The sequence below is a fragment of the Arachis ipaensis genome, chromosome B3 (assembly GCF_059453495.1).
Source record: "Arachis ipaensis isolate K30076 ecotype BB chromosome B3, ASM5945349v1, whole genome shotgun sequence".
NCBI lineage: Eukaryota > Viridiplantae > Streptophyta > Magnoliopsida > Fabales > Fabaceae > Arachis > Arachis ipaensis.
The window spans coordinates 144095318-144121686 of NC_142438.1; the positions used below are offsets into that span (position 1 = coordinate 144095318).

Genomic DNA, 26369 nt, shown 5'->3' on the forward strand with positions numbered 1-26369 from the left:
AATTTGTATATACTAATGTTTTATCGGATCGAGGCAGTTTAACCCAATTTTTTGAGTCACTTCGGATCAGGTCAAAATAAACCTGTTGTTATTTTAGAATCGGGTCCGGACCTACTTAAACCGGGCCGACACGGCCCATAAACACCCCCTGCATTAACAATTTAACATGGATTGGCCCATTCCTCTAAATGTAAGATCTGTAAATGTCACTTTTAAAAAAAAAAAAAAATCTGTAAATGTCACTATTATTAGAGTATCTAGCTCCATGCCTCCATGTTTACCACCCATCCATGCTAGACGTCATTAAATTAAGCTAAGAGAAGCCAACCACTCCCATCTTGCGCCACGTGCAACAGTTCCACACACAATTAATTCTGTTCGATTACATCAGAATTTTCCAAATGATTTTGCTTTTTGGACTTAGTAGATTTAGCTTCATTCTTAGAAGGAATCTTGTTCACTATCCATACCATGCTCGTTTCAGTTTCACATATGATATGAGGACGTCTCACTCATCAAATTTGCATGGCCTATAAAAATCTCTCTGGATTGTCAAAATCTAAACGTTGCCGTCTTGTGTTGCGCCTCTCTTTAAGGTTAGTCAGTGAAACCATTCCATCTTCTTCTTTCATCACTGTTTTTATCCATGGCTATTTCACTTGTTCCTTGCAATTTTGTTGATTTGTGTGTGCTCGCGCGTGTTCGTAAACAGTAAAATTTTGCCCTTTCTGTGCATTATATGCTAATCAAAGCGTTTTCTATTAATAGTTTATTGCCCTTATGTTTTGTAATATTTGCTATTTACTTTTTCCCAATTTTTTATCAAATTTCTCTTGTTTGTGTTGCTGACAAGAGCCATGTTTGGTCACGCCTCTTTAGATGTACTCTGATATTTATGAATTGTGAGGTGTATTTTTGTCTATTTCAAACTCTTTCACGTGTACTTTTGTCTCTTTACTCATCTTTGTATGAACATTGTGTATTCTATATAATCTGCTTCTGTTTTGTAACTGCTTTAATTTATAGTTAGTTGTTTGGTAATTAATAATTAATAATAGGGAATTAGGGATTTTGATGACAGGTTAACTATCAACATGTCTTATGCATCTAAAGATATGGTGATTTCATTGGCAATACTATTGCTTATGTTAGGCACACCATGCTCAAGTGCTTTTTGGAAGACTCAGAATAAGATTAAGACAGCTGTTCATCTTTCTCCAAAGATTGAACTTGGGCCAGGGTCAGTTTCGAATAAATTTTACTATGACATTGAGTTTCCAAGAGGTCATGTTGCGCTTAAGAGTTTCAATGCTGAAGTAGTTGATGAAGCTGGAAACCCTGTACCTCTCCATAAAACTTATCTCCACCATTGGATTATTGTTGGATACCATGAATCCAAATCAAAACTTGCGACACACACAAAATATGATCTTCATCGTGTGGTTCGTGTGTCAGACTCAGTCTCAAAGTCACATATTATACTAAGAAATAGTGGCGTATGTCAGGGAAATATTCTTGGACAGTATTTTGGACTTGGATCCGAAACACGAGGAACGGCTACGGATATTCCAGATCCTTTTGGGATAGAAATAGGAAATCCTGCAGAAATTCCAGAAGGATATGAGGAGAAATGGTTGCTCAATGTCCACGCCATCGATACACGAGGTGTAGAGGATAAGCTAGGCTGCACTGAGTGTAAGTGTCACCTTTATAATGTTACAGTCAATGAATACGGCAACCCTTTGCCTCCAGATTACGCAGGGGGTTTGTACTGTTGCTATGATGAGACTCAGTGCAGGTTGAAGAAAGGCTTTCAAGGTCCAAAGAGAAGCCTCTATCTGAGATACACTGTGAAATGGATCGATTGGGACGAATATGTTGTTCCTGTTAAGATTTATATAATTGATGTGACTGATACTTTGAAAATATCAGATACTTCAAATATAGCAAGCTCAAATCATGATTGCCGGGTAAGTGATTTCATCACAAAACGTGTATATTGTCTCAATCAAAATTTAACTCCATAACATATTTTACTCTTTTTTTGTTACAGATTGAGTATGAAGTTGATCCTTGCAACATAGACCCCAAGAAGAAAGGTAATGGTTGTGTTGATGTGAAGAGGACAACCGTCCCATTGGAAAAGGGTGGTTATGTGGTCTATGCTGTAGCTCATCAGCATTCAGGTGGAATCGGATCAACTCTATATGGACAGGTGATGATCAATAGTTATTCTTAATATTTGGAAATTACTTTCTAGTGCCATGACTTCATATGAAAAGTTGTTATTTCAACCTGTAATGAATAATGATTCTGTCCTCTAAATTCAAAGGTCTCACAGATCAATTTCTGTTTTCTGTTCATCGTCCGGTGTGATATTTTCAAGTTAGGATCATAGGTGAAAAATATTTTGGTCAAGCACAATTTGGCCTTGTTTTGCAATTTGAAAGCTGATATATGTCTTGATCAAGAAGTTAAATGCATATTGTTGTGTAGCTTATGTTCTGAAATTTGTGCACCCTGGTTTTCAGGATGGAAGGGTAATATGTACCTCAATGGCAAATTATGGAACTGGGGATAATGCAGGAAATGAGTCAGGTTACATTGTAGGAATGACCACTTGTTATCCTAAACCAGGTTCTGTAAAGATCATTGATGGCGAAAAATTAACTCTGGAGTCTAACTACAGCAGCACCACGCGAGGTCACACCGGAGTCATGGGGCTTTTCTACCTACTGGTTGCAGAACAGCTTCCTCATCAACATTAGTTCACTCATTCCTCTCCTTTCTTCAGGAATATAAACAATGTATTCAACTCATTTTGGCAATAATGTTAATAGCAGTGGTGTGTCATGTAATATAATATAAATATGTGAAAAGTAAAATAAGTTATAGCATATGATACTTATAAATTAAATTAATATCTTATATGATAAAAAATAAATTAGGTTTATTTATTGAAAAACTTATGGGGTCAGCAATTGTTAGTATTTTTTATTATTATTTAATTAGTACAAATACTAAATTGTTTTTAACAAATAAATTTTAATAAATTTTTTTTTATCAAAGATAGAGATAATCGAATTCACAACCTCTAAGTGAGTATGGAGAGATTATACCGTTTGAGTTATAGCTCATTGGTAAATAAATTTTAATAATTAATATGTATAAATTCTGAAAAATATGTGTGTAAATTGTATTGATTTATGTGTATAAATTTTAGTAAATATAGGTATAAATTATATATTTTTTGTTTATAAAATTTTTGTAAATATAAATATAAATTATTACAGATCAAATATTGTCGTGTAGTAGCCCTTGTTTTTATTTATTTTAAATTATCTTTTGATAAAAGAGTGTTTTTTGTTTGTGGTGCCAGCGGATATGATTTTTTGTTCATATCAGAATCTCTTTTATGTTCTTTTTGAAAAATAAAAATCTATCCTCTCCATCTTGATCTCCATATGTTCTAGATCTTTTTTATTTTTTTATTTTTTTATGTGAAAATTATTCACACTCCATTTAGGTTTGTCCTCATTCCGTCGGAGATTGTTCATTTTTCATGACTTTTTTTTTTTTTGGTAGTCAAATTTCTAACCTGTGTTAGATTATTGGTATTTGGTAGTAAGCAATGAGCTTTGGATTTTTTTTTTTCTCTAATATATTGTTCATCTTTTATTATTGTTCTATTTGATAGTATTCAGTTGTAGATACTATTATTTCTGATTTGATATCTTTAAATTTTCTTTTTTAAAGTAGTCCCATTTTATTATCTCTATATGATTCTTTAGTTTTGGAGTAGATTTAGTTCTTGGAGGCTCTATTTGCAATTTAAAAATAGATGATATTTTTTTTCTGGGTTTGAGATATAGTTAGATTTTTTTTATGTAAATTGGTATGTATATTTTTTGTTATAAAAAAAGTTTTCTATATTAGTTTCATTGTGTCTCAAGTGATTATGTTGTTATTCTCTTTTTTTTTTTATCACTCTTCATATTATATGAGATATTCTAACTGCATAATTAACTGAAAATTGATCCTTTTGACATAATTACTGTATAGACTTATTCCACATTGCTTTAAGTTAAGTATATTTATCATGCATCTTTATTTTTATATATATGGATGAGTTTAATTTTCACTGAAATAAATTAAATTTAAAGTCGTTGTTTGGCTATTTAAATTAAAACTATATTATTTTGAATAAAACTGCTATCTCTACACTATTACATGGCAAGTTCTCATTTGGTTCATTCATATCTTAATTATGACTCAATTCTATATGATACATGAAAATTAAAATATGAATGAAAATTTTTCTGTCTATTAATATGTAATTAGGTAGTGTTAATAATGAATATTATTACATATATCAATTATAGCTATGCACATAGCAAGCTATGATGACTTTTTTTTGTCTAAATTCAAAAATACTTTAGCTTCCTCCTAATTTGAATTGTAGTCTACATATACTATATACACATAAACATGAAATAAACTCTATTAAGAATAACCTTTGGTATTTGATATTTTTTTATAGGCACATGTGGTTGTATTCTAAATTCCATTCCATTAATTTTAATAAATGTAGAAATTTTATAAAACATCACCAGCTACCGTAGTTGATATTATTATTGTAAAAAATTTACATAGTTAATCATTGTCTGATCTTTAAAAACAATGTAAGCTTTTTGATAACAGAAAAGCTCTGCATACAAGTCATTAGGGCTTGTATGCTTTACAAGTTAATTAACGAATAAACCCAAAAAACGCGATGCAAGGTCTACGTTCTTCTTCTTCTTCCTCTTCCTCTTCTTCTTCTTCTTTTCTTTCGTTTCTTGCCTTCTCTTTCTCATTCTTCTTCTTCTTGCTGCACGTTTTTCTTCCTCTTCCTCTTCCTCTTCTTCTTCTTTTCTTTTGTTTCTTGCTTTCTCTTTCTCGTTCTTTTTCTTCTTGCACGTTCTTCTTCCTCTTTCTTTTCTTCTTCTTTTCTTTCGTTTCTTGCCTTCTCTTTCTCCTTCTTCTCCTTCTTCTTCTTCTTGCTGCACGTTCTTCTTCCTCTTTCTGTTCTTCTTCTTCATTTACGTGCTTTTCTCTCTGTTTTCTTTCTTCGTTATTCTCGATTTCTATTGTTTTTTGACATCAAGCTCTGAAATCGTTTTTGAAGAAGAAGAAACAGCAAAAGATGAGGAGGAGAAAGAGAAAGAGTTCTGAAATATGCATAAGGTGTACTTCAACGAATTTTGGGTGTATTTCTTAAATCCTTTGGGTGTATTTTTGTAATCCTTTGGATGTATTTCTGTAATCGTTTGGGTGTATTTCTGAAGTTCTATTATCTTCAAATTTGGCAAGAAAATTGTTTTCATGGAGGAAGAAGAAGAAGAGTCGTTCATAATGCATGGTGAGTAGCGCGCTTTGGAAACAGGAAGTTGTTGAATAACATGCGTTTTATTTACTTTTAAATGTGAAAGTGTGTAATACGTTAATTAAGTATAATACGTGTGTTTTATTGGACTTGTAAGACTTATAAGCCAAAAAGACTTGTTTATATGTGTAGCAGGCCTCTTTTGATAAATAATTGCATACCAATATGTTTTGCCCATTGTTGTTTATAGTTTATTTTATGTCTGAATTAATTATTTAAAGAATTTGCAGTCAGAATTACTTTCTTTTTTCTTTATCATCCATTATATTTTGCTTACAAGCTATTATTGATGTTTCGAAATTGTAAATACTACTTTAAATCATAAACTTCTCTATTTTTGCTTTGTTACCTTTTTTATATTTAGTGGCTAAATTATTCATAGCTTAATCCTTAAGTTAGCAGAAATTATTACTCTATAATTTTTTATTAGACTATGGAGTTCCACCATAACTTCTTAAGCATGATTATGTTTTATACCTCCTAATAATGTCAAATTGGCTCTAAAGAGGGTGAGTTGTCTTTCCTTGATAAATAAATGTCTCCTAGATCCTAATAATCAATATATCAACGAGTGGCTTTGTAAGTTTTATACTAATATTTATTATTTGTATTAATATATGCAGATTAACAAAGCAAAAAACATATGAATGTTTAATAGTTTCTTATGGCATTTATCTGAAATTTGTAGAAGCTTTTTTCTTATTTCTTCTTGACTATGTATTTCTTTAATTATTTTCATGTTAAATTTATATATTTACTTTGCGGAAGCATTTAAAAATGATGTAGTTGTTTTAATTTGTATCCTCCCTTTTGATTTTTTTTTTTTTTGGATTTCTTCATCATAATTTGTTAATTTTTTTCCTCTTAAACTTTATTTAAAGTACAAAGTCTAATGCAATTGAAAAGCTTAAGCAACTTGAGTTAAACTTAAATTCAAAACATAATTCAATATTGAAAAAGGCAATAATGTATGCTTCTTTTGAAAATCTATAATTGTATTTTTTTTATTATCATCCATTTTTTTATTTTGATTTCTATTCTGTTAATGTATATTTATAATTTTATATGACTTTTTTCTTATTATGTAGCATGTGAAGTTAGTGATATATAGTTTTAAATTTTAGTGACACCACCTAATTTTTCAGTAGTGTCATTGCAGTGTTAGTTGACCTTAATCATAGAAAAAGGTTCATCTTCTCTAATGTGTGTATTATTATCTATGACTATTAACAAGTCTCAGACACAAATTTTAATAACTGAATGATTATATTCGCCGAAACTATTTTTACTCACGGACAAGTGGACAACTTTATATTACTCTTTCAAAGATAAAATTAAAATCAGGGTTAAAGTATTAATTGAGAATAATTTTCAACCAAAACAACTATGAATGTTGTTTATAAAATTTTTTTCTAAAATTTGGTTGATTATGTATAATTTTAAAATTTATTTAATATGTAATTTTTAGACATTTTTATTCTTCTAAAAATTTGTTACTTTTCTGTATAAATTACTTCTAGATCCTCGTGAATTTATTTTTAGACATTTTATTCTTTTACAAATTGTTTACAACTTTAGTTTGTAATTATCTTATAATGTGTTTGTTATAATTGAGCGGTAATCTTATCTTATATATTCTTACAATTTTTTCAAATATAAAATCAGATAACTTAATTCTTAGGATCTAATTTAAAATAAAAAGCCCATGTTTAGTTGCTTATCCTAATAATAGTTCAATATTAACTGATTTTCATTAAATTTATCAGTACGAGATACTCTCAGATCATGAAATTTAAACTTTAATAGAGTTCTGTAATTGAATGATTGATTTATTAAATGAAATATAATTTAAATACTACAGTATAATTTTTTTGTTATTAAGTTTTCGAAGTCAAGCAAAAAAACTCTATGCATTATTTTAATTCATTTTTAATTTAAGAGAGTAATTTATCTTTGTAGATGTCAAAAAAAAAACTTTGTAAAACTCAGTATTTATTTATGTTAGATATCATTCTGTGTTTGAAAATATATTTTAATTTAGGGTTAAAGTTTTCGCTTTGTCCATTCACTTGAGCAGGTATGCAACTGCAAGTGCAAGTTTTAATGGGTTTCTTCTACTTTCTGGTCTGCGAAGGGCGACGGAATGCTAATAATATTGTGAGTTATCTCTTATATTTTAAATATTTTAATTCTATTTGTAATGTCACACATTCTCATTCTATTGATTTGGCCCATCTTAAAAAAATTTTTATGGGTGATATAATTACTTCTAGTTATCACTGATATCCTTTTTCAATTATTAGTTTATCCTCTTGCCATATGATTTGATTGAATAGCACAGTATATGTAATTTTTTTATGGCTTTATCCTCTTTGAGCAGGTTATATGCTGAATTGAACTCAGAAAATAAAAAATAGGATTAATTGTAATTAAGTAACGCACATTTATCTGCTGTAGTTGTCTATCAGTTCAATAAAGACTAAGAGTTTAAGCAATATACTAGATATCAATATAAGCAGCAACCAATATTTATAGTTGACAATTTCAGATATTTGGGTGATGTCTGTGTTACTGTTTTCTTAGTGATTTAGAGAGAATACTTAGTATTGATTTTGCATTACAAGGATAATCGCTATTGGTAAATCTGATTGGCTATCCACTAGAGATATGTTGAATCCACCTATTATATTTCAGGTTATTTCGGCTCTAAGAGAAGCTGGTCTTAAATATTCAAATTTTATTCTTTGTTTAAATTTCACAAAAAAAAATAAGTAAAAATCTTAAATTTTTGTTTTTAAAAATATTATGAATTTGATATATATATATATATTGTTACGGTCCGGCCCAAATGAAATATGGGCCAGCCCGACCCACTAACCACCCGACCCGAACGGTCGGGTGCAAGGCGCCCAGACGCCAATTCGGACACGCGTCCCTTACAGCTCTGCTACAGCTGTGCGGAGGGAGCGTCAAAGAAGGTGGGCCTATCCTTGCAGGGCCCACCTCTGACACGGTATATATAGGGAAGGTCCTACCCTTCCCCCAAGGTACGTTACATGCCATTTACCCTTTTTCGCCTGCACACATCACTTATTAGAGCGTCGGAGTGTCTTTGCAGGTGACACCCCCTTCTCCATACGAAGAGCTCGGGACGTCGACTACACTCCCTTCAACCCAGCAACCCGGAACCAAGCGATTCCCCTCTCATTAATCAAAGCACCAACCCGAACCATCCGGTACCCGACCTACCGACATAAATATATATTAGCATATTTATGCAGTGAATGTTGAAAAGTTCAAATTTTATTCTTTGTTTTAATTTCACAAAAAAAAATAAGTAAATATCTTAAATTTTTGTTTTTAAAAATATTATGAATTTGATATATATATATATATATATGCAGTGAATGTTGAGAAGTCACTTTGTGATAATTGTAACAAACACTCACTTCATCGAAAAAGCTTTCATCGTATAGAAACAATCCTAATCTATATGATAAAGCGATATATCACTACAAGAAATAAGGGGTTTAGCCACGAAAAAAATCGTAGCTAAACTCTAAGATAAGCGTAGCAACCATACATTGGCCACGAAAGAATATTTGTGGCTAATCGGGGGGTTGCATTTTCAATTTGCCACGATTTTAACGTTATTAGCCACAGTTTTAAACACCGTGGAGACCTTCAAAGAGCCACAATTTATATATCATTGTCCACGTATAATGCCGTGACTAAATAATTTGTGCAGGCCGGGTTTTTCAGCCACAATTTTTTTGTGGCTAACATTGGATTATTTAATCACACTATTTTCGTGGCTAACTCACTCTATTTTTCACATACAATGTGGCTAATTTGTGCTAATTTGCTCTAATTGAACAATTTTATTAAATTAAAATTATATTTATATATATAACATTAATAACAAAAATCAAACTTTTTAAATATATTATATCTAACATTTTTTGATATAATAATAATAATAATAATAATAATAATAATAATAATAATAATAATAATAATAATAATAATAATAATAATAATAATAATAATACAAGTCTAAACTTATATATAATAAGAAATAAATTTTTTTTAACATAAATAAAATAAATTCTAATCCCTTCTAAAATAAATATATTTAAAATTTCAACTATTACTTATTAAATACACAAATTAAATGTCTGGCATATCACTGGATAAATTAGATACTTTATCACTGTATTTTGATAACAAAAATTTATACAGAGCTGCCAACTGAATCTTGCATTGGTTTTTTCATATCCATAGCTTTTTCTCTGAAGTTTCAACCAGCTTCTCTAAATTTATCACACGTCTACATTTTCAGCACCAAAGACTTTTTTCCAATTTACAACATTGCTCCACGGGCCATTACACCCAGAAACCTACCAATAAATTTGCGTCATTATCTCGACTTTGTCCATGCCCATCAAGTTCCATAATGTCTTTTTCATCATTCTTCAAATGCCAAACTTGAATTGATGTCCTTTTGCCAGTTGTGATTTCACCCGTAGAAGTATCTACAACCGAATACAAAATTGAATAAAATAAATAAATTAAATATTAGAACTCAAAAAATCACGTAAAAAAAATTAAAATTTCATATACCTTTGACATTCACGACTAAAGGGTCATTATAATCTTTTTCTGGTAGGTACAGTTGCTTGAAACTTATTTCGTCCGAATCTTCTGCAAATTCTTCATTGTTGTTGACCTGTGGTTATCGTAGTTCTGCTAAAAGGGTCTCTCCTAAGTTATTAGGTTTTCGCTCCACGAAAAAATCTGCTAAAAAAAATCAACAAATAACACCAAAAATTAAGAAAGAAAAAAAATCGGTATTTTGAGTTTGGAGGATATCTTATCATATGATAGGGTTCATATAGTGTGGTTAAAGAAAGTGTTTTCAGGTGCTGCACAAAAGTAGGAGTTAAAAGACAACGTGAATGATGGGAAGTTATATTGGAATTTGTCCGTGATTAGTGATTACTTTAACTTTCCGCCAAAAACTACTTCAGGTTAAGCGCACATTAAAATTTTAAATCTTAAAAATTCACTTTGGTTATTGTTATTTAGATCGTCTTTTAACTTTTTTTAATCTTAAGAATATTTCTTTTCATTCTACTGTTTATTATCTATTAAATATGCTTTAAATTATTTTATTTTTAATACAATAGTTATTTATTTATTTATTTTTTAATTGTTAAAAATGATTAAAAATTTAAATTTAAATTTAAATTTTGAGTCTGTAATATTTTTATCTTTAATTTTTATTATAATAACAATAAATAACCAACAAACTACTTTAATAAATATATGACTCTCACAATCTCTCATTTCATGCAGTTGATAGTTGACGATTTAAACAATGCACTATTATTTAATTATTTACCTATTATACACGAAACAATATAATAAGAGTTATACATTAACTAAGTTTTGCAAATATTTTTACCTAAAAAATTTAATAGTTAATAAATTTTAATTACTAAATTAGTTACTAAAATTTTATTACATTAGACAAACTAATTATCACATAAAATTGTTATAAGAAATTTTACAAATCAATTTCTTTGTTACTTAATAAAATTACAAACTTTTATATAAGTGACTCATAAATTAATTAGTATTAATTTTTGTATAACGAAAAATCATTATAAAATAATTAATTAATGAAATATACCAATTAAATAATAGTATAAATAAAAAATTTAATTCATAATTTCACAAAATAATTTTTAAAAAGATAATTATGCATATAATAAGAGTATAGTATTCACAAAAATATATAGTGAGTACTAAACCATGTAAATAAAAACTAATTTTTTTTATTTATCCTCATTTTTTTTAATTTTAAAAAATAATAAAATAATTTATTTTAAAAAAAAAAACTAAATTTTTTTGTTATACTTAAAAATTATTGAAATTTTTATTATCTATTCAAATTATATTATTTTAGTAGTCACCAAAAAAAATTATATTATTTTAGCTAAATAAATTTTATCTTTATAATTAACTCAAATATTAGAATATTATCTTTATTTTTATAATTTTTTGTTTTATCTAAATTCATTTTTTATATTTTTAAATTTAATTTCATAAATATATATTAATGCCATAATATTTAAAAAAATGATACTATACATTAATAAACTTATTTAATAAATTAATTTATTCAAAACAGGATAGTCATGACACGTTAATGTAAGCAGAAAGTACATGCGTACAGCTACGAAAAATATTGTATGTGGCAAAAGGTTAAATTTTAGCCACATAACAATGTTTCGTGATAAATAGAAGATACGGTCATTTATTTTTATCACGATTTAGTGTTAGTAGTTAAAATTTGGTGGCTAAACCCCATTTTTGTGGTAGTGTATATAATTAGTTGTACTCTTTCTTTTTTTAACGAAAATAACCTGATATCATGTTTTGGTTTTGATGATAATGTCTGTTTTGGTTTGGATCTTCATTTTGTAATTTTATTTTATCTAATTATAATTTTTTACATAAATAAAATAGTGTCTAAAAAATTCTTACCTTGTGTTTGTTCTTTTAAATGAATTTTTTATTACTATAAGAAGGGCTAGAAATAAAATGGTTGGACCTTTTTTGTGAAATTAAGGTTCTAAATTGTTTGACAATTATATACTAACAATGATGGCCGAAACTCAAGAATTTTAATAACTTAATTTATTGGATTAGTATTTTAATTACGTTATTGTGCTTTTTGAATAGGTTTTTAAACCTTTGCTTATAATCTAGTTATATTTTTGGTAAATTGATAGATAATTTGTGTGTGCATGTGAGCATGTCTTTAGTTTTTATTAGGCTATCTAATGTGTCATAATTTTAGTCATGTGTACATTATACTAAATATGTATTCATGTAGGTATTATTTGTTGCACTTTATTTATGTAAATCATTAATAAATCATACATCTCAACTATATTCTTCTAAGAGTTTCAATGTATATACAGTGGAATGTTAAAATTTTTAATATATTATATAATAGAATATTAGAATTTTCATTTCTGTTATCCTTTTTTTCTTTATGTTTAATGTTTAAATCTATTGTGTTACATGAATTGGGTGTTGATGATACAGCTAGAACAATGTAAAAAATGAAGTAGAATTTATTGGTAATTTTTCACATAAATACATTTTCAAAGAATCTTTTGAAAAGATTTTCAACTTTTATCCATTAGGTAGTGATCTATATATGCAGATTAGATTTTTTGTATCATTCATTTTTTTTGTTGCATCAACTAATTTTATGGATACAAAACCAATGTGCTTATTCATTGTGTTTTCATTGTATAGTATATTCCTACTGCTTTATGTAAAGAGTTCAAATCTTTTGATGAATTATAATTGGTTCTGACTCTTTCACTAATGGAGGATTCTACTTTAAGTTTTTTAATAGTTTTAGTAGGCAAACTGAGTTTAAGTTTGGTTTTGGATAGATGAATTTTGTTTTTGTTTACAAGTTGTAAGTTGCTTATATATTCAAGGCTCTATCAACATATCCATTTGAAATTGATATACTCAAAGATGTTGGATTATAAATGTGTTTAGTCATGTTATTTTTCGACCACTAAACTTTATTTTTTTTTGTATAATTAGTATATCATAGAACTGACTTAATTTTATTATATTTAGTTGTAAATCTTATATTCGTACGTATAATTATATTTGTATATTACAAGTTTAAATATTTTTATATGATTATATTTTTGGCTTACGATTTAATATGAAATTTATTACGTGTTACCAGTGTTAGACAGGGGCTAATAATATATAAGTTCAATAGCAAATTAATAAGGCAAATCACTTATATAAGTTAAGGGGAGGAAAAAATTACACGAATCAGTCAAATAAAAAATTTGTTCATGAATCAACCAGTCCACATTTCTATATAGTTCGAATCACCTTAATTTAAACTTCATCTCCATGTAATGATTCGAATTACACACACACGCACACGCACACACCCATTAATTTGAATCAACCTTATTCGAATTACTCACACATAGTAATTCAAATTAGGATGATTCGAATTACACCCATGCACGTGTTCCTAAGTAATTCGAATTGGACTGATTCGAATTACTCAATTTTTGTCTCTAGTAGTAATTCGAATTGGGGTATTTTGAATTACTCTTGCTTCGGCTATAAAAGGAGTTCTAACCAACCTCATTCGAACCACCTTTCCATTATCATACCCCACCAAATCCCAGAGAAAACGACCCATCACGACTCCAAGAAAGGCTCGAGCAGGATATTCAGCCCATGGGGGATAATCCGGACAGACTATATCGTTTGGATGGTGTAGCTCATATAGCCGGGGTCATCAACGAAGAGGTTAGTACGTAATATTTTTTTTTAAGTAGGATTAGGTAACTTATTCGTTTGTTTATATACGTTATATTAGTGGTTTTGATGGTAAATGACGTTGGTAATATTGTATGTGAATGATTTTTTATGTTTTGTTAGTGATAATGTTTGTGGTTTTGTTAGTGGTTTTGCACGTGGTTTTGTTAGTGATTTTGCAAGTGGTTTATGTTAGTGGTTTTGTTATCTGGTCTTGTAAGTGGTTTTGTTAGTGATTTTGTTACTGGTTTTGCTAGTGGTTTATGTTATTGGTTTTGTTAGTGGTTTTGCAAGTGGTTTATGTTACTTGTTTCGTTAGTGGTTTTGTTAGTGATTTTGTTAGTGGTTTTGCAAGTAGTTTATGTTAGTGGTTTTTGTTAGTGGTTTTGTAATTGGCTTTGTTAGTGGTTTTAATTATCTGGTCCATTATATGTGTAGCCCCAGCGATGCATCTCGAGCATGCGACGGCAGCAGGGCATGCAACTGGATGAGACGTACGTTCCGTACTTGCAGATGGCGGGATTATACCATCTTGTGAGACTGAACGAGAGATGGTTCAGATTGGATGAACCCCTTGTGAGTGCTTTCGTCGAGCAGTGGCGTCCGGAGACGCACACATTTTACATGCTGTTCGGGGAGTGCACGATCACACTGCATGACGTGGCGTACCAGTTGGGGTTGCCGGTCGATGGACGTTATGTCAGTGGTTGCTTGACGGATTTTCAGACATACATCCAGGGTGGCCGTCCAGCTTGGGTGTGGTTCCAGGAGTTGCTTGGTGTGTTACCTCTTGCGAACCAAATCCAAAAGTTTGCAGTGAACTGCAGCTGGTTCCAGGAGATGTTTGGAGAGTGCCCTGAGGGAGCCGACGAGGAGACAGTCAGGCACTATGCTCGGGCGTATATCATGATGCTGTTAGGCACTCAGCTCTTTGCTGACAAGTCCGGCAACCGTATTCACATTAGGTGGCTACCCTACGTGCCTAGGCTTGAGGATATGGGTGGCTATAGCTGGGGGTCGGCAGCACTCGCGTGGTTGTACCGGTGCATGTGCCGAGTGGCCAACAGACATGTGGTGAAGCTAGCTAGTCCATTACAGCTACTTCAGTCTTGGATCTTCTGGCGCTTTCCTGGGTTTAGACCTGCTGGGTATGAAACGTTCAGCTGGCCCTTGGCCTCGAGGTACTGTTATCATTTTTTTCTATTTCGTCTAAAATTATTCTATTCCGTGTCCGCTTATAATGTTATACTATGTGTGATACCTTGCTTTCTTTATACCATCGATGTGAGTTGCAGGTGGTCAGGTCACAATCCTTCTGCTAGCGAGAAGGGACCTCGAGTGCAGATGTGAAGGCAGACATCGTCAACTGAACTTCTAGCACTCACCGCGGGATCTCATTGTACGACTCATCCCAATTACCATAGATGTGGGCAACGGCCTTCTGCTTCGCCAACCAAATCCTCCTATACGTCGGCCTGAACCCAAAGTATGCCACCGTCGCATTCAGAAGCACCTTGATGCTGACGGATGCATCAGCTCTAACCATTGACATGATGAAATCCGAGATTACATGATAATCCAGACTCCTGTGATCGCTAGAGATGGACGTCGTGAGACACGTATGTGGTCTGTTGTATCATTTTACCTCCTAAATACCCTTGTGCTGCCGGAGACTTAGCCTAATCAACCATATGCACCCATTCCCAAACTCAGAACACTTCCCAACATACCGGCGATAGTCAGACTCCACCACTTTGTACTGTACCCTGCGTTGGATGCTACACGTCTTCACACTTAACACAGCCTCATATTTATCCTGAAACTGCTAACCAACCTGAAACTCTGTGAAACCTGCAGACCCCTGGTCATCTCTAGCACCAAATCCAGTAGGCTCTCCAGGAACTCCCTCCTGTCTCATGGCATCCAAGTCCAAAGATGAAAAGACTGTTGTGTGCCAGAGCTAGAACCACCTCCAGCCCTAGCTGGATCACTCGCTCCAATATCACATCAGCAATGGTATCCGGCTCCACATCATCATCGCCAACATCATCCAGCAATGCATCACCTAGACTAGCCGGTGCAGCACATTGTAAAGAAGTCGGCAAAACATCCACTATTCCAACCTCTCCACCTCCACTACAGTTGAGATCAACAGCGAACGACGGGGAGGCGACAGGCTCGACCGGAGGTTCATTCACAGGGACGGACGAACATGCACCAACAGGTTTGGAGCTAGAACCGGCTACCGTGCCTATAGTGTAGGTATTCCGGTTTGAATCTCCCGAGCTAGATACCACATCAACCAACTTCGCCAACAGCTCAGGTGTCCTAACCTCGGGAAATCGCCGACGACAATAAAACAGGACCTGCAAGTCCTCATCACTCCCGATCGTGAAACAATCATACTTCACTATTTCTTGCAGCACTGATATTGGAATGCGATAGAATAACTTGTGAACCCGTTTCACGCCTTGCAGACCAAGTTTCTATAGTATAGAATTCACAAACTCATCATAGTTCGTCGTAGGCCTCATAAAAATACTGAGAGGATCCTTATCAGTGAACTTCACACCAGATCGTGTTTTCCTCTTAATCGATCCTCTGTGATGAACCAACACTACAAAACTCTCCTCACTAGCCATTTTCTCACTCTAATGAGATCAATTCACGTTCACACCATATTTATACACATCTGGCCCAGTATAATTTGAACCAGTATTCGAATTACTTAGGAATGCGTGCATGTGTGTAATTCGAATCAGGTTGATTCGAATTAGTGGGTGTGTGCGTGTGTAATTCGAATCAGTGTAATTCGAATTACATGAAAATGAAGTTCGAATTAGGCTAATTTGAACTATATAAAAATGTAAACTGGTTAATTTATGAACAAATTTTTGATTTAGCTGATTCGTGTAATTTCCCCCTTAGCTTAATTAAGTGATTTTTTCAAATTAATATGAAAAAGTATTTTTGTTATGGAATATGAGATGAAATTTTTTTTTAACATTAATAATTAACATGTAAAGAATAAATTAAGTTTCTCATTCATGAAAAAATATTCGTGTATCTTAATTTAATTGGATTAATGGTACACATTATATTATGCATGAATAATATAATTTTTAATTTCCGTGCTTAGCAAGGATTCATTCACTAATGTACTAAAAATTTGAGATAACTATACCAAAAGTTTTAAAAATTAAAATTTATTAATTCACAAATAATTATATATAAATAAGTTGAAGAGATTATTTTACAATTTTTTAAATTTTTTAAATATTGTTTTATATTTTATTTTATTAGGGATTAATTTGTTCAAATTATACATGTAAATATTTAACGGTTATGTATGTGAATTAATATTTTATTTATGTCAGCAAATCGTTAGTAACTAACAAAAAAAATTATTATTTAATAGAAATAAGTATTATAGAATATTTTATATATTTTAAAATTAAAAAACTAAAGTATCTTATTTTTAAAGAAGATATTACTCATAACTATTAGATATACAAAAGATATTAAATAACTAATACTTTTTATTTTTATCTTATATTTAAACAAACTTTAACAAATTTTCTACTTTTTATACTAAAAATATGAGCTCTTGTATTTCTTTTTATGCTCATGTTGATTTTATTTGTATATTTTCCTTCGCTGATAAAATAGACTTAGGCTCAATTTAGATAGACAATTTAATTAAGTTATTTTTTGAAGAAATAATTTAAATAATAAATATTTATATTAAAAGTAGTTTATAAATAAATTATTTTGTATTTGTAGTTTTAGTTCTAAAAGTATTTATTTAAAAAAAATAATAAAAAAATTTTATTATGAGAGAAGTTATGAAGCACGGACACTTCGCTGAGTTATCGTGTCCGCGTGTCAGATATATTTTGGACATGACACTCAGCGATACTCGTCCGACACGTGTATCTGCTGTGTCCAACCGTATCTTAATAAAAAATAAAAAATTCTTCTCCAGATACGTCTAGACACACCTAAATACCACCACGTGTCTGCGTGTCCAGTCTTATTCGTAACATATATTCTTAAAATAAATTTAGATATAGTATATATTATTATTTATTAAAACAAAAAATATTTTAAATACTTGATATAATTAAAATAAGACATTAAAAATAATTAAAAATTTTATTTTATATTTTAATATCAATAAAATATCAAAATATCATTACAATTTATCTAAAAAATACTTTATATTTTATATATATGCGTGTCCCTGTGTCATGTAAGATTTTAAAATTCGCGTGTCTGCATATCCCGTGTCGTGTCGTGTCCCGTGTCAGTATCCGTGCATCATAGGAGAGAAGTCATTTTTTTTAACTTCTCCTTAAACACTAAAATAACTTTTTAAAAAGTTACAATTTTGCTTTGAAAATTATACCAGACATTAATACTACATTTTTTCATAAGTTAAAAATTAAAAAAAAAAGTCACTTATCAACCTATTCAAACGGACTATTAATATTACGTGTGGACGTGCATGAGATGAGTCAGCTGGGAACGTCTAACGTGTTGATACTTGATAATGAGAGAACCCCACTAATCCACTATGATATTATCGAAACTTGTTCCAAGTTTCAACACAATCACGAACCATGCATTGTATCAATCAATCAAGGGATTTAAATAGTTCATAATATAGTAACGTATATCACACGATAACAATTGAAGAGTCGGGAACAGAAGTGCAACACTGCAAATTAAATGTGCAATTGAAAGCTATTTCGAGCAAATTGAGTACACAAGAGGAAAGCTATTTGTTATTTTTTGTTATTAATTAATTATTAATATTTAAAAATATAAGATAAAATATATTATTAAATTATTAAATAAAAAAATTAAACTAAAAAAAATAAATTAATAGCTAAATAAAATAATAACTATTTTTCGCATTTTTATTATAAAAATATAATCTTTACTTTTTACTCACCATTACTTTTTACTATCCTAATATTATCCTATTAAAATATTTAGATATCAAATTTATACAATTATAATATTCTAAAACAGTTTATATTAAGCTAAAATATTTTACGAATTTTCACGTAAAATCCTTTGCGGATTATGTGCATTCAAGGTTAACTTTAAACCGTGATAGAGAAGAAGGATCATGCACAAAAACTGAAGCTGAAAAAAACACTATGGCCTTATGCTTGAACTAGGGTTTATAAAATGCGTTTTTGAGTAGCGGATTATGGAAAAATGCGTTGTGGTAACTTACAACCGTTTATGCATAATCATTTTTTAACTCTTCTATTCCCTTTTTTTTATTAGTAATGTCAATTTTTAAAATAAATCTTGTTTATTTCAATGAGCAACTTAGTTATTTATTATTTAATATTAAAAAAGTATGTTATTTTTTAAAAAAATTAAAGTCTAATTTGTCACCTTTTTTTTTATAATGATTAGAGACTATATTTTTAAAATTATAAAAATAACATATAAAATGATAAAATATATTGTAGAGTTTAATTTTGATGCATAATGCGTTTAATATATCATTTTCATCTTATCTATCCGATTCGAATAGAACTAAATTATCGCACTCTACGCTCCTATTTTATCATGCACCTCTCTCTTATTGTACACAAATCATTATAAATTGAGGAGTATTAGTAGGCCAACACTTTTATTAAATTCTGACAAGCACTTAATCATTAAAAGAAAATTGAATGATTCTACATATAATTTCACACCATTAAAAACATCATTGATAACTAATTAATGGCTAAAAATCACAAAATCTGCTAACCCCTAGACTTTTTCTTATAAATTTTCACAAGCTCCTCGTCAACGTACCTCTCTTATCCCCCGTGATTATTGTTTTTCCGTGACATTCAAGAACTTGTCCCCGTCACAATCAAAGTTTGGACACTTTATACACAACATGAACATCTATTTATGTTTAACATATATTTTGTGGGAAATGGATTCTCCTGATTTTATTTCAATCGAAGGACTAAAATGTAATATTTAATTTTTAATATTTTTTATAATTTTATTTATAAGATTAATAATAAAAAATTATATTTTATTCTTTTAAATGAAAATTAAAAAAATTGAAAAGATCTCATTCTATTTTATATTGGTGAGCTTACTTAATTGCATATCATCTGATTCATGGCAAGTGGTACGTGGACGCAAATAATTAGGGATGGGAGATTCTGTCATATATATGAAAAAGTTATGAGGATAAATTATGCTTTAAATTTATATCATCTTATTATAAAGAAGGATAAATACGATAGAATAATAAAATATATTTTTTCTTAACGCTGTTGTTGCTCGATGAAAGAAATGTCAACAATCGATATGTTGATGTTAGTTTAGCAATTTCTGAGATTAATGGAAGACTTGACAGAAAGAGAATTGGTAAAAAAATTTAACATTTGTTTGTATGTTATTGATTTGAGAAAATATAGGGAGTCAATGTTATACAATGTGTACAATAGAGATTTAAGAATATCCAATTCAATATTAGATATATAACTATTAGTGTTATCTTTTTCCATCGGCTGAAGTTTTTGGATGAATGATATCATGACATGATATCAAAACTCTAAATCCAAAAGATCGAGTTCAATTATTGGTGAATCTCAAAGTTCATATTTTTAACTCGACTCGAGTTAGTATCGATAGTATGGTGCGATTTGAAATTGATTTCAACTAGATAGTAAAACCGTTTTTTAAAATTAGAAAACATAATTTATGAGACAATTATCAAATTGTATTTGATAAAAACAGTTATTTTTGAGTTATCATCATCCTCAGATCAACACAGAATTAGTAAAAAAATCTTTATAAATAGAATAACAAATAATTTTATACTTTATTTTCATATAATTTATTTTTTTGCACTTTATATTCTAATTATATTTTTAAATCTTTTTATGTACATTTGCAACTATTATTATGTTTAGTCAAATTTTATTGACCTTTTAAGCATTTAATTTTATAAGTTAATTTGATTTTGATTTATTAGTTCATCGTTTGAAAAAAAAAATTAAAAGATCGTTGTTTTTTTATCATGACAAAATAAAAGACTTTAATGCATATCATAAAATTGATATTTACAAAGAAGCTAAGAGTAAATTTGATTCCCAAAAAGTTAGATATTGAACTAACTCGCATATTTTCACAATAATTAAAATTTATTTGCTTTGATATGTGAAAAATCTGCCAAATTGCCGTTAAGTTTAATTTCAACGAAAACGGCCATGATAAAGAGAACAAATGAATCCAGCTGCATTAAGAAGGACTAACTGATTCTTCTAGATGTAAGATTTGTTAATGTCACTATTATTCGTACTGTGTTGCTCGACGTTTCCCATTAAATAGTCATCCATAGCAGACGTCACTGCTTAGAGCATATAACCGGGGACTATATTTCGTATTAACCAAACTCCTTTCATCATGCACCACGTGTCCAAGGAAAAAATTTAGAATAAGTTTAATTTGTATTTTCATTTTTTATTTTTATTTTTAGTATTTTTTATTTTTTGTATTTTGTCATTTTGTGAAAAAAATAAAAAATACTAAATATAAAAATAAATAATAAAAATACAAATCAAATACATCTTTAATTTTTGACTTACATGTTTTAGAATAAGGAATAATTATATATGGAATGACTTTTATTGTCCTAATTTGGGCTTGTTAGTTTTCATTGCAATCTTATAAGATAGTGGGTGGGGTTACCAGGGGTTTTTTTATTTATATAAATTAAATAAATATTTTATTTACTAAAATAAATAATTTTAAAAATTATTACAAAAATACACCATCTACTTTTATTTTGTTTATACAGTAAACAAAATATGTGAATTTTTTCAATTTAATATATCTCGTTTACATTAAAATATATTAAAAATTATTTCGTTTACGGTGTAAACAAAATATATGTATTTATAAATATAAAAATATATTTTTAATGTTTGATCTATTTTAAATTATTAATATTTTTATATTTAGAAATACATATATCTCATTTACACGATAAACGAGATATATAGAAATTAAAAAAATTCATATATCTCGTTTATAGTGTAAACGAGATAATAATAGATGACGTATTTTTATAATAATTTTTTAAATTATTTATTTTAGTAAATAAAATATTTATTTAATTTATATAAATAAAAAATCCTAGTGTGTGATTTTTTATAACTTTAATTTTGAGTGAAAGTGACTTTAACTTAACTTTACATAATTGTATGTATATATTCCAATTGATGTGTTATTTTTTTTTTTAGTGAGTGCGACTTTAACTTTACGATAATTGTGTTTATATAATTAAATTGATGTGTTATTTTCCCCCCAAAAATACTGTATGGTAAACACTAAACAATCGATCATTAAATTATTTACTAGATTGTGTTTTAACATGTATTATTTGATATTTATATTGTGTTATTTATATGTACTTTTGATATATATGTAATTAAGTATGTTTTCATTACAAAAGTTTTCAAATAATTATATATTAAATTTTTTTTGTATACAAAGGATTTTTTAGACAAAACAATAAATTATACATAAATTTATTTGTACTTTTATTTTTGAGTAAACAATAAATAAATATCTGACTTTTTTATCCCAAAGTCTCGATTAATTAAAAAAACAAAAATATTTATCATTTCTTTAAAACGTAAGACATCTAAATTTTTTTAAGAGATCAAGTTATTTTTATATATTTTAAACAAAAAATTTAAATATTTTATATTTTAAAAAATCAAAAATATTTTTATATTTTTAATTAGAGAAAAACTTGCCTATCTTCTAATTAGAAAATTATGGAACTATTTCTCTGTTTTCTCTAAATATTTTATCCATTTGGGTGACATTTGTGATTTCAGACGTGAGGAAGTTTCTCTCCTCAAATATTTTGCCTATAAATCGTGGTTGCTGCTTCCGCATTCAATTGCACTCTGCCTTGTGGTGTGGCACTCTTTGAATTGAATGTAAGCAAATGAAACCATTCTATCCCTGTTTCCTCCTTCATTATGCATGCTCTTCCCTGTCTCTTTTCTTTTTCATGACCACCCTACTTCCTCTCAGATTATTGCTGCTGTCTGTTTAGCTTGTTCCATGTCAATAATGTCAATTTGGTGGAATTTATAAGTTTATTTTTGTGTTAATAAACACTGAACTTTTTTCCCCTTTTCTATACATAAGAAGCTAATCATTGTTTCTCCTATCGCCATAATGTTTTTTTATCAGTTTATGTCATATTTCTTTTCAGCTTTCTATGAATTTTGCATCATGATTAATAATTGCCTCAGAAACATACATAAATATATGCAAAATATCTCTATCTTAATTTATAATTAGCTGATTAGTGAACAATAATAAGAATTTTGATGACAGGTCAACCAACAAAATGTGTGAGGCGATTTCATTGGCAATACTCTTGCTGGTGTTAGGCAGTCCATGCTCAGCTTCTTTATTTTCTTGGAAGACTGAGAATAAAATTAAGACAGCAGTTCATCTTTCCCCAAAGATTGAAATAGGACCGGGAGCGGTTTCCAATAAAAATTACTATGATATTGATTTTCCAAGAGGTCATGTTGCTCTCAAGGGTTTCACTGCTGAAGTTGTTGATGAAGCTGGAAACTCTGTACCCCTCCATGAAACTTACCTCCACCATTGGGCTCTTATAAGATACCGTCAATCCAAGTCTAAACTTGCAACACACGCAAGCTATGATCCTCATCGAGTTCTTCATGTGTCAGACTCAATCTTCGAATCAGGGGTTGTGAGAAATAGTGGCATATGCCAGGGAAATGTTCTTGGACAGTATTATGGTATTGGATCTGAAACAAGAGGAACAAATACGGATATTCCAGATCCTTTTGGGTTAGAAATAGGCAATCCTGAAGAAGGGTATGAGGAGAAATGGATGCTTAATATCCACGCCATCGATACGCGAGGCGTGGAGGATAAGTTGGGGTGCACTGAGTGTAGGTGTGACCTTTATAATGTTACAGTCAATGAATTTGGCAAGCCTTTGCCTCCAGATTACATAGGAGGTTTGAATTGTTGCTATCATGAGACTCAGTGCAGGTTGAAGAAAGGCTTTCAAGGTCCCAAGAGAAGCCTCTATTTGAGATACACAGTGAAGTGGATTGATTGGGATGAATATGTTGTTCCTGTTAAGATTTATATAATTGATGTCACTGATACTTTGAAAATTTCAGATACTTCAAGTATAACAAGCTCAGATCATGATTGCCGGGTGAGTCATGAGTGGCTGAATTCTTTAAAAAATATTTGTTAAGTGGTTACACCTACAATTGAGTCTACATTATTGCTAATGAAAAATAATCTAGGTAACAGGAATAATTGAGCAACATGAATATTTATTCTTCTTTGTTACAGGTTGAGTATGAAGTAGATCCTTGCAACAGAGACACCAAGAAAGGTAATGATTGTCTTGATGTGAAGAGAACAAGCCTCCCATTTCCAAAGGGTGGCTATGTTGTGTATGGTGTAGCTCATCAACATTCAGCTGGAATTGGAGCAACTCTATATGGACAGGTGATTAATGACTATTCTGCCCCTTAAACTTTAAATATGTGTAGCTTGTGTTCTGAAAGTTGTGCAAACTGGTTTTCACTTTTCAGGATGGAAGGGTAATATGTACCTCAATGGCAAAATATGGAACTGGAGATGAAGCAGGAAATGAGGCAGGTTACATTGTAGGAATGACCACTTGTTATCCTAAACCAGGTTCTGTAAAGATCATTGATGGCGAAAAAGTAACCCTGGAGTCTAACTACAGCAGCAGCAGTCGAAGTCACACTGGAGTCATGGGGCTTTTCTACCTTCTGGTTGCAGAACAGCTTCCTCATCAACATTACTTCACTCATTCCTCTTCATTCTTCAGGAATATCAACAATGTAATTAATTAATAGGAGTGGTGTGTCATGTAATATAATATAAATATGTGAAAAGTAAAACAAATAATTCAGGACATTAGGGTGAAGAATATATATACGTGTGTTGTGTTGAAAAGAAGCCTTGCCTTCATGGCCTGTTGTATATTTGTAAACAAAATGTTTTTGGTCAATCGGCGTTGATTAAAATAATATAATTTCTGTGGGGTTGCGCACTCTATTTCTGCCTGATCTCCTTGTCTTCTCCGCTTCCGTGATTGAACAAAAGATCTTTGAAAATAACAAAATAAAAATTGTATATTCTGTTTGTGCTGATATTTTGTTTTCTTCGTTTAAAAGAAATCTAGTCATGAATTGATGATTAATTAGTGTGTTTTTTTTATATGAATTTAAATTTTATTATTTTAAATAACAAATCAGATCTTTAAATTTAGAAAATTAGAGAATTAAATTTCTATAATGCGTAATAATAAGATAATTTTTTTTCGTTCTCAAGTAAATCAGAGGTCCGATTAATATGTTTAAAAAAATTTTAATACTACTATACAAATTTAACTCTTAAATTTATATTTTTTAAAAAACAGATCCAAAAAAATTAAAAACCACAAATTTAATTCTCATATTTTTTATATAAAAATTACATTAAATTTTTATATTTTTTAAAAGATACCACTACAATTTCAATACTAAAAATAAAAAGCATTTTTATTTTTTAACAAAAGAATTTTTTTATGTATAGTTATATAATAAATTTATTTTATTCATTATGTTATATATAATTTAAATTAGATTATATATAAATTAAAAAATATATCTATATAAATAATTAAATATTAAAATATGTATATTTTTCATATTCTTTATTTAACAAGAATATATTATTTTGTAAATAAATTATAACTTAAATAACATAATTTTTTTATACTCATTTAAAATATTCTAAGTTCGAAAAGATCCATTTATAAAAAAGAAAACAGCACGCTCTGCCATTGAACTAATAGCCTGTTATGTGAACCTTCTGCTGAAATCTACTATGTCAAAAGCAAAAAAAATTCCATCCCTCTCTCTCTCTTTTCGCCTTGTTTGTACTTTAATGACTTTCGCATTTCCACGTCAGAACACCATTTTCAAACTTTTCATATTTGAAGAAAAACAATACAATAAATGAGAGTGATGATGTAATGAAAATGATGTGTAAAAATTAAAAAATTAGATGATGATTATTATCCGTATTTTTTCCACTAGGAAGTTATGCGGCACTATCTTAAACATATTCCAATGTTATTGTGTAGGTATTTGAATTCATTCAATCTCTTAAGTTAACATTAAATTAGTCTCATTTTTTTAATTAAAAATAAAAAAATTTAAATTTGTAATTTTTTAAATAAATATAAAAAAATTATACCATTTAAACTATAATTTATTAATTAATTAGTCTCATTTTTAATATTGAATAAAAAATACAAAAAAATTGTAAAAAAATTATTTTATTAACACAAATATTTATTATAAATAATTTATATCCCATAAATTCTAAATAACTCATACTCTATAAAATTTAAATTATTATCCTATTTATAATCATTTATTTTTTTAATTAATGATTATAATTTAATCTGATCAATAGTCTAAATTAA

General features: G+C 29.4%; 3 protein-coding genes across 5 annotated transcripts; 2 read left to right on the top strand and 1 right to left on the bottom strand.

The window, feature by feature from the left end:
* Nucleotides 1-294: 294 nt before the first annotated feature.
* LOC107631549 (stress up-regulated Nod 19 protein) lies at nt 295-2965 on the top strand. 2 transcript variants are annotated; one of them, XM_016335030.3, is made up of 4 exons: nt 295-596; nt 1067-1970; nt 2054-2215; nt 2532-2965. In XM_016335030.3, the coding sequence occupies exons 1-4, from the start codon at nt 526-528 to the stop codon at nt 2766-2768; spliced, it is 1374 nt and encodes a 457-aa protein (XP_016190516.1). In that variant the 5' UTR covers nt 295-525; the 3' UTR covers nt 2769-2965. The 2 variants fall into 2 exon arrangements, with proteins under 2 accessions (XP_016190516.1, XP_088364147.1); XM_088508021.1 differs by having other exon boundaries at nt 296-596; nt 1082-1970.
* Nucleotides 2966-15191: 12226 nt separating this feature from the next.
* Nucleotides 15192-16452, bottom strand: LOC148572681 (uncharacterized). The gene is made up of 5 exons (XM_088507690.1): nt 16353-16452; nt 15781-16235; nt 15645-15719; nt 15467-15489; nt 15192-15348 (listed from the first exon to the last, which is right to left on the bottom strand). Exons 1-5 carry the CDS (start codon nt 16450-16452, stop codon nt 15192-15194), a joined length of 810 nt encoding a protein of 269 aa, XP_088363816.1.
* A 6166-nt stretch (nt 16453-22618) lies between these two features.
* On the top strand, nt 22619-24960 carry LOC107631550 (uncharacterized). 2 transcript variants are annotated; one of them, XM_021119910.2, is made up of 4 exons: nt 22619-22797; nt 23204-24071; nt 24215-24373; nt 24460-24960. In XM_021119910.2, coding segments are annotated over exons 1-4 (1317 nt in total). In that variant the 5' UTR covers nt 22619-22795; the 3' UTR covers nt 24748-24960. The 2 variants fall into 2 exon arrangements, with proteins under 2 accessions (XP_020975569.1, XP_016190518.2); XM_016335032.3 differs by having other exon boundaries at nt 22670-22797; nt 23190-24071.
* Nucleotides 24961-26369: the final 1409 nt, after the last annotated feature.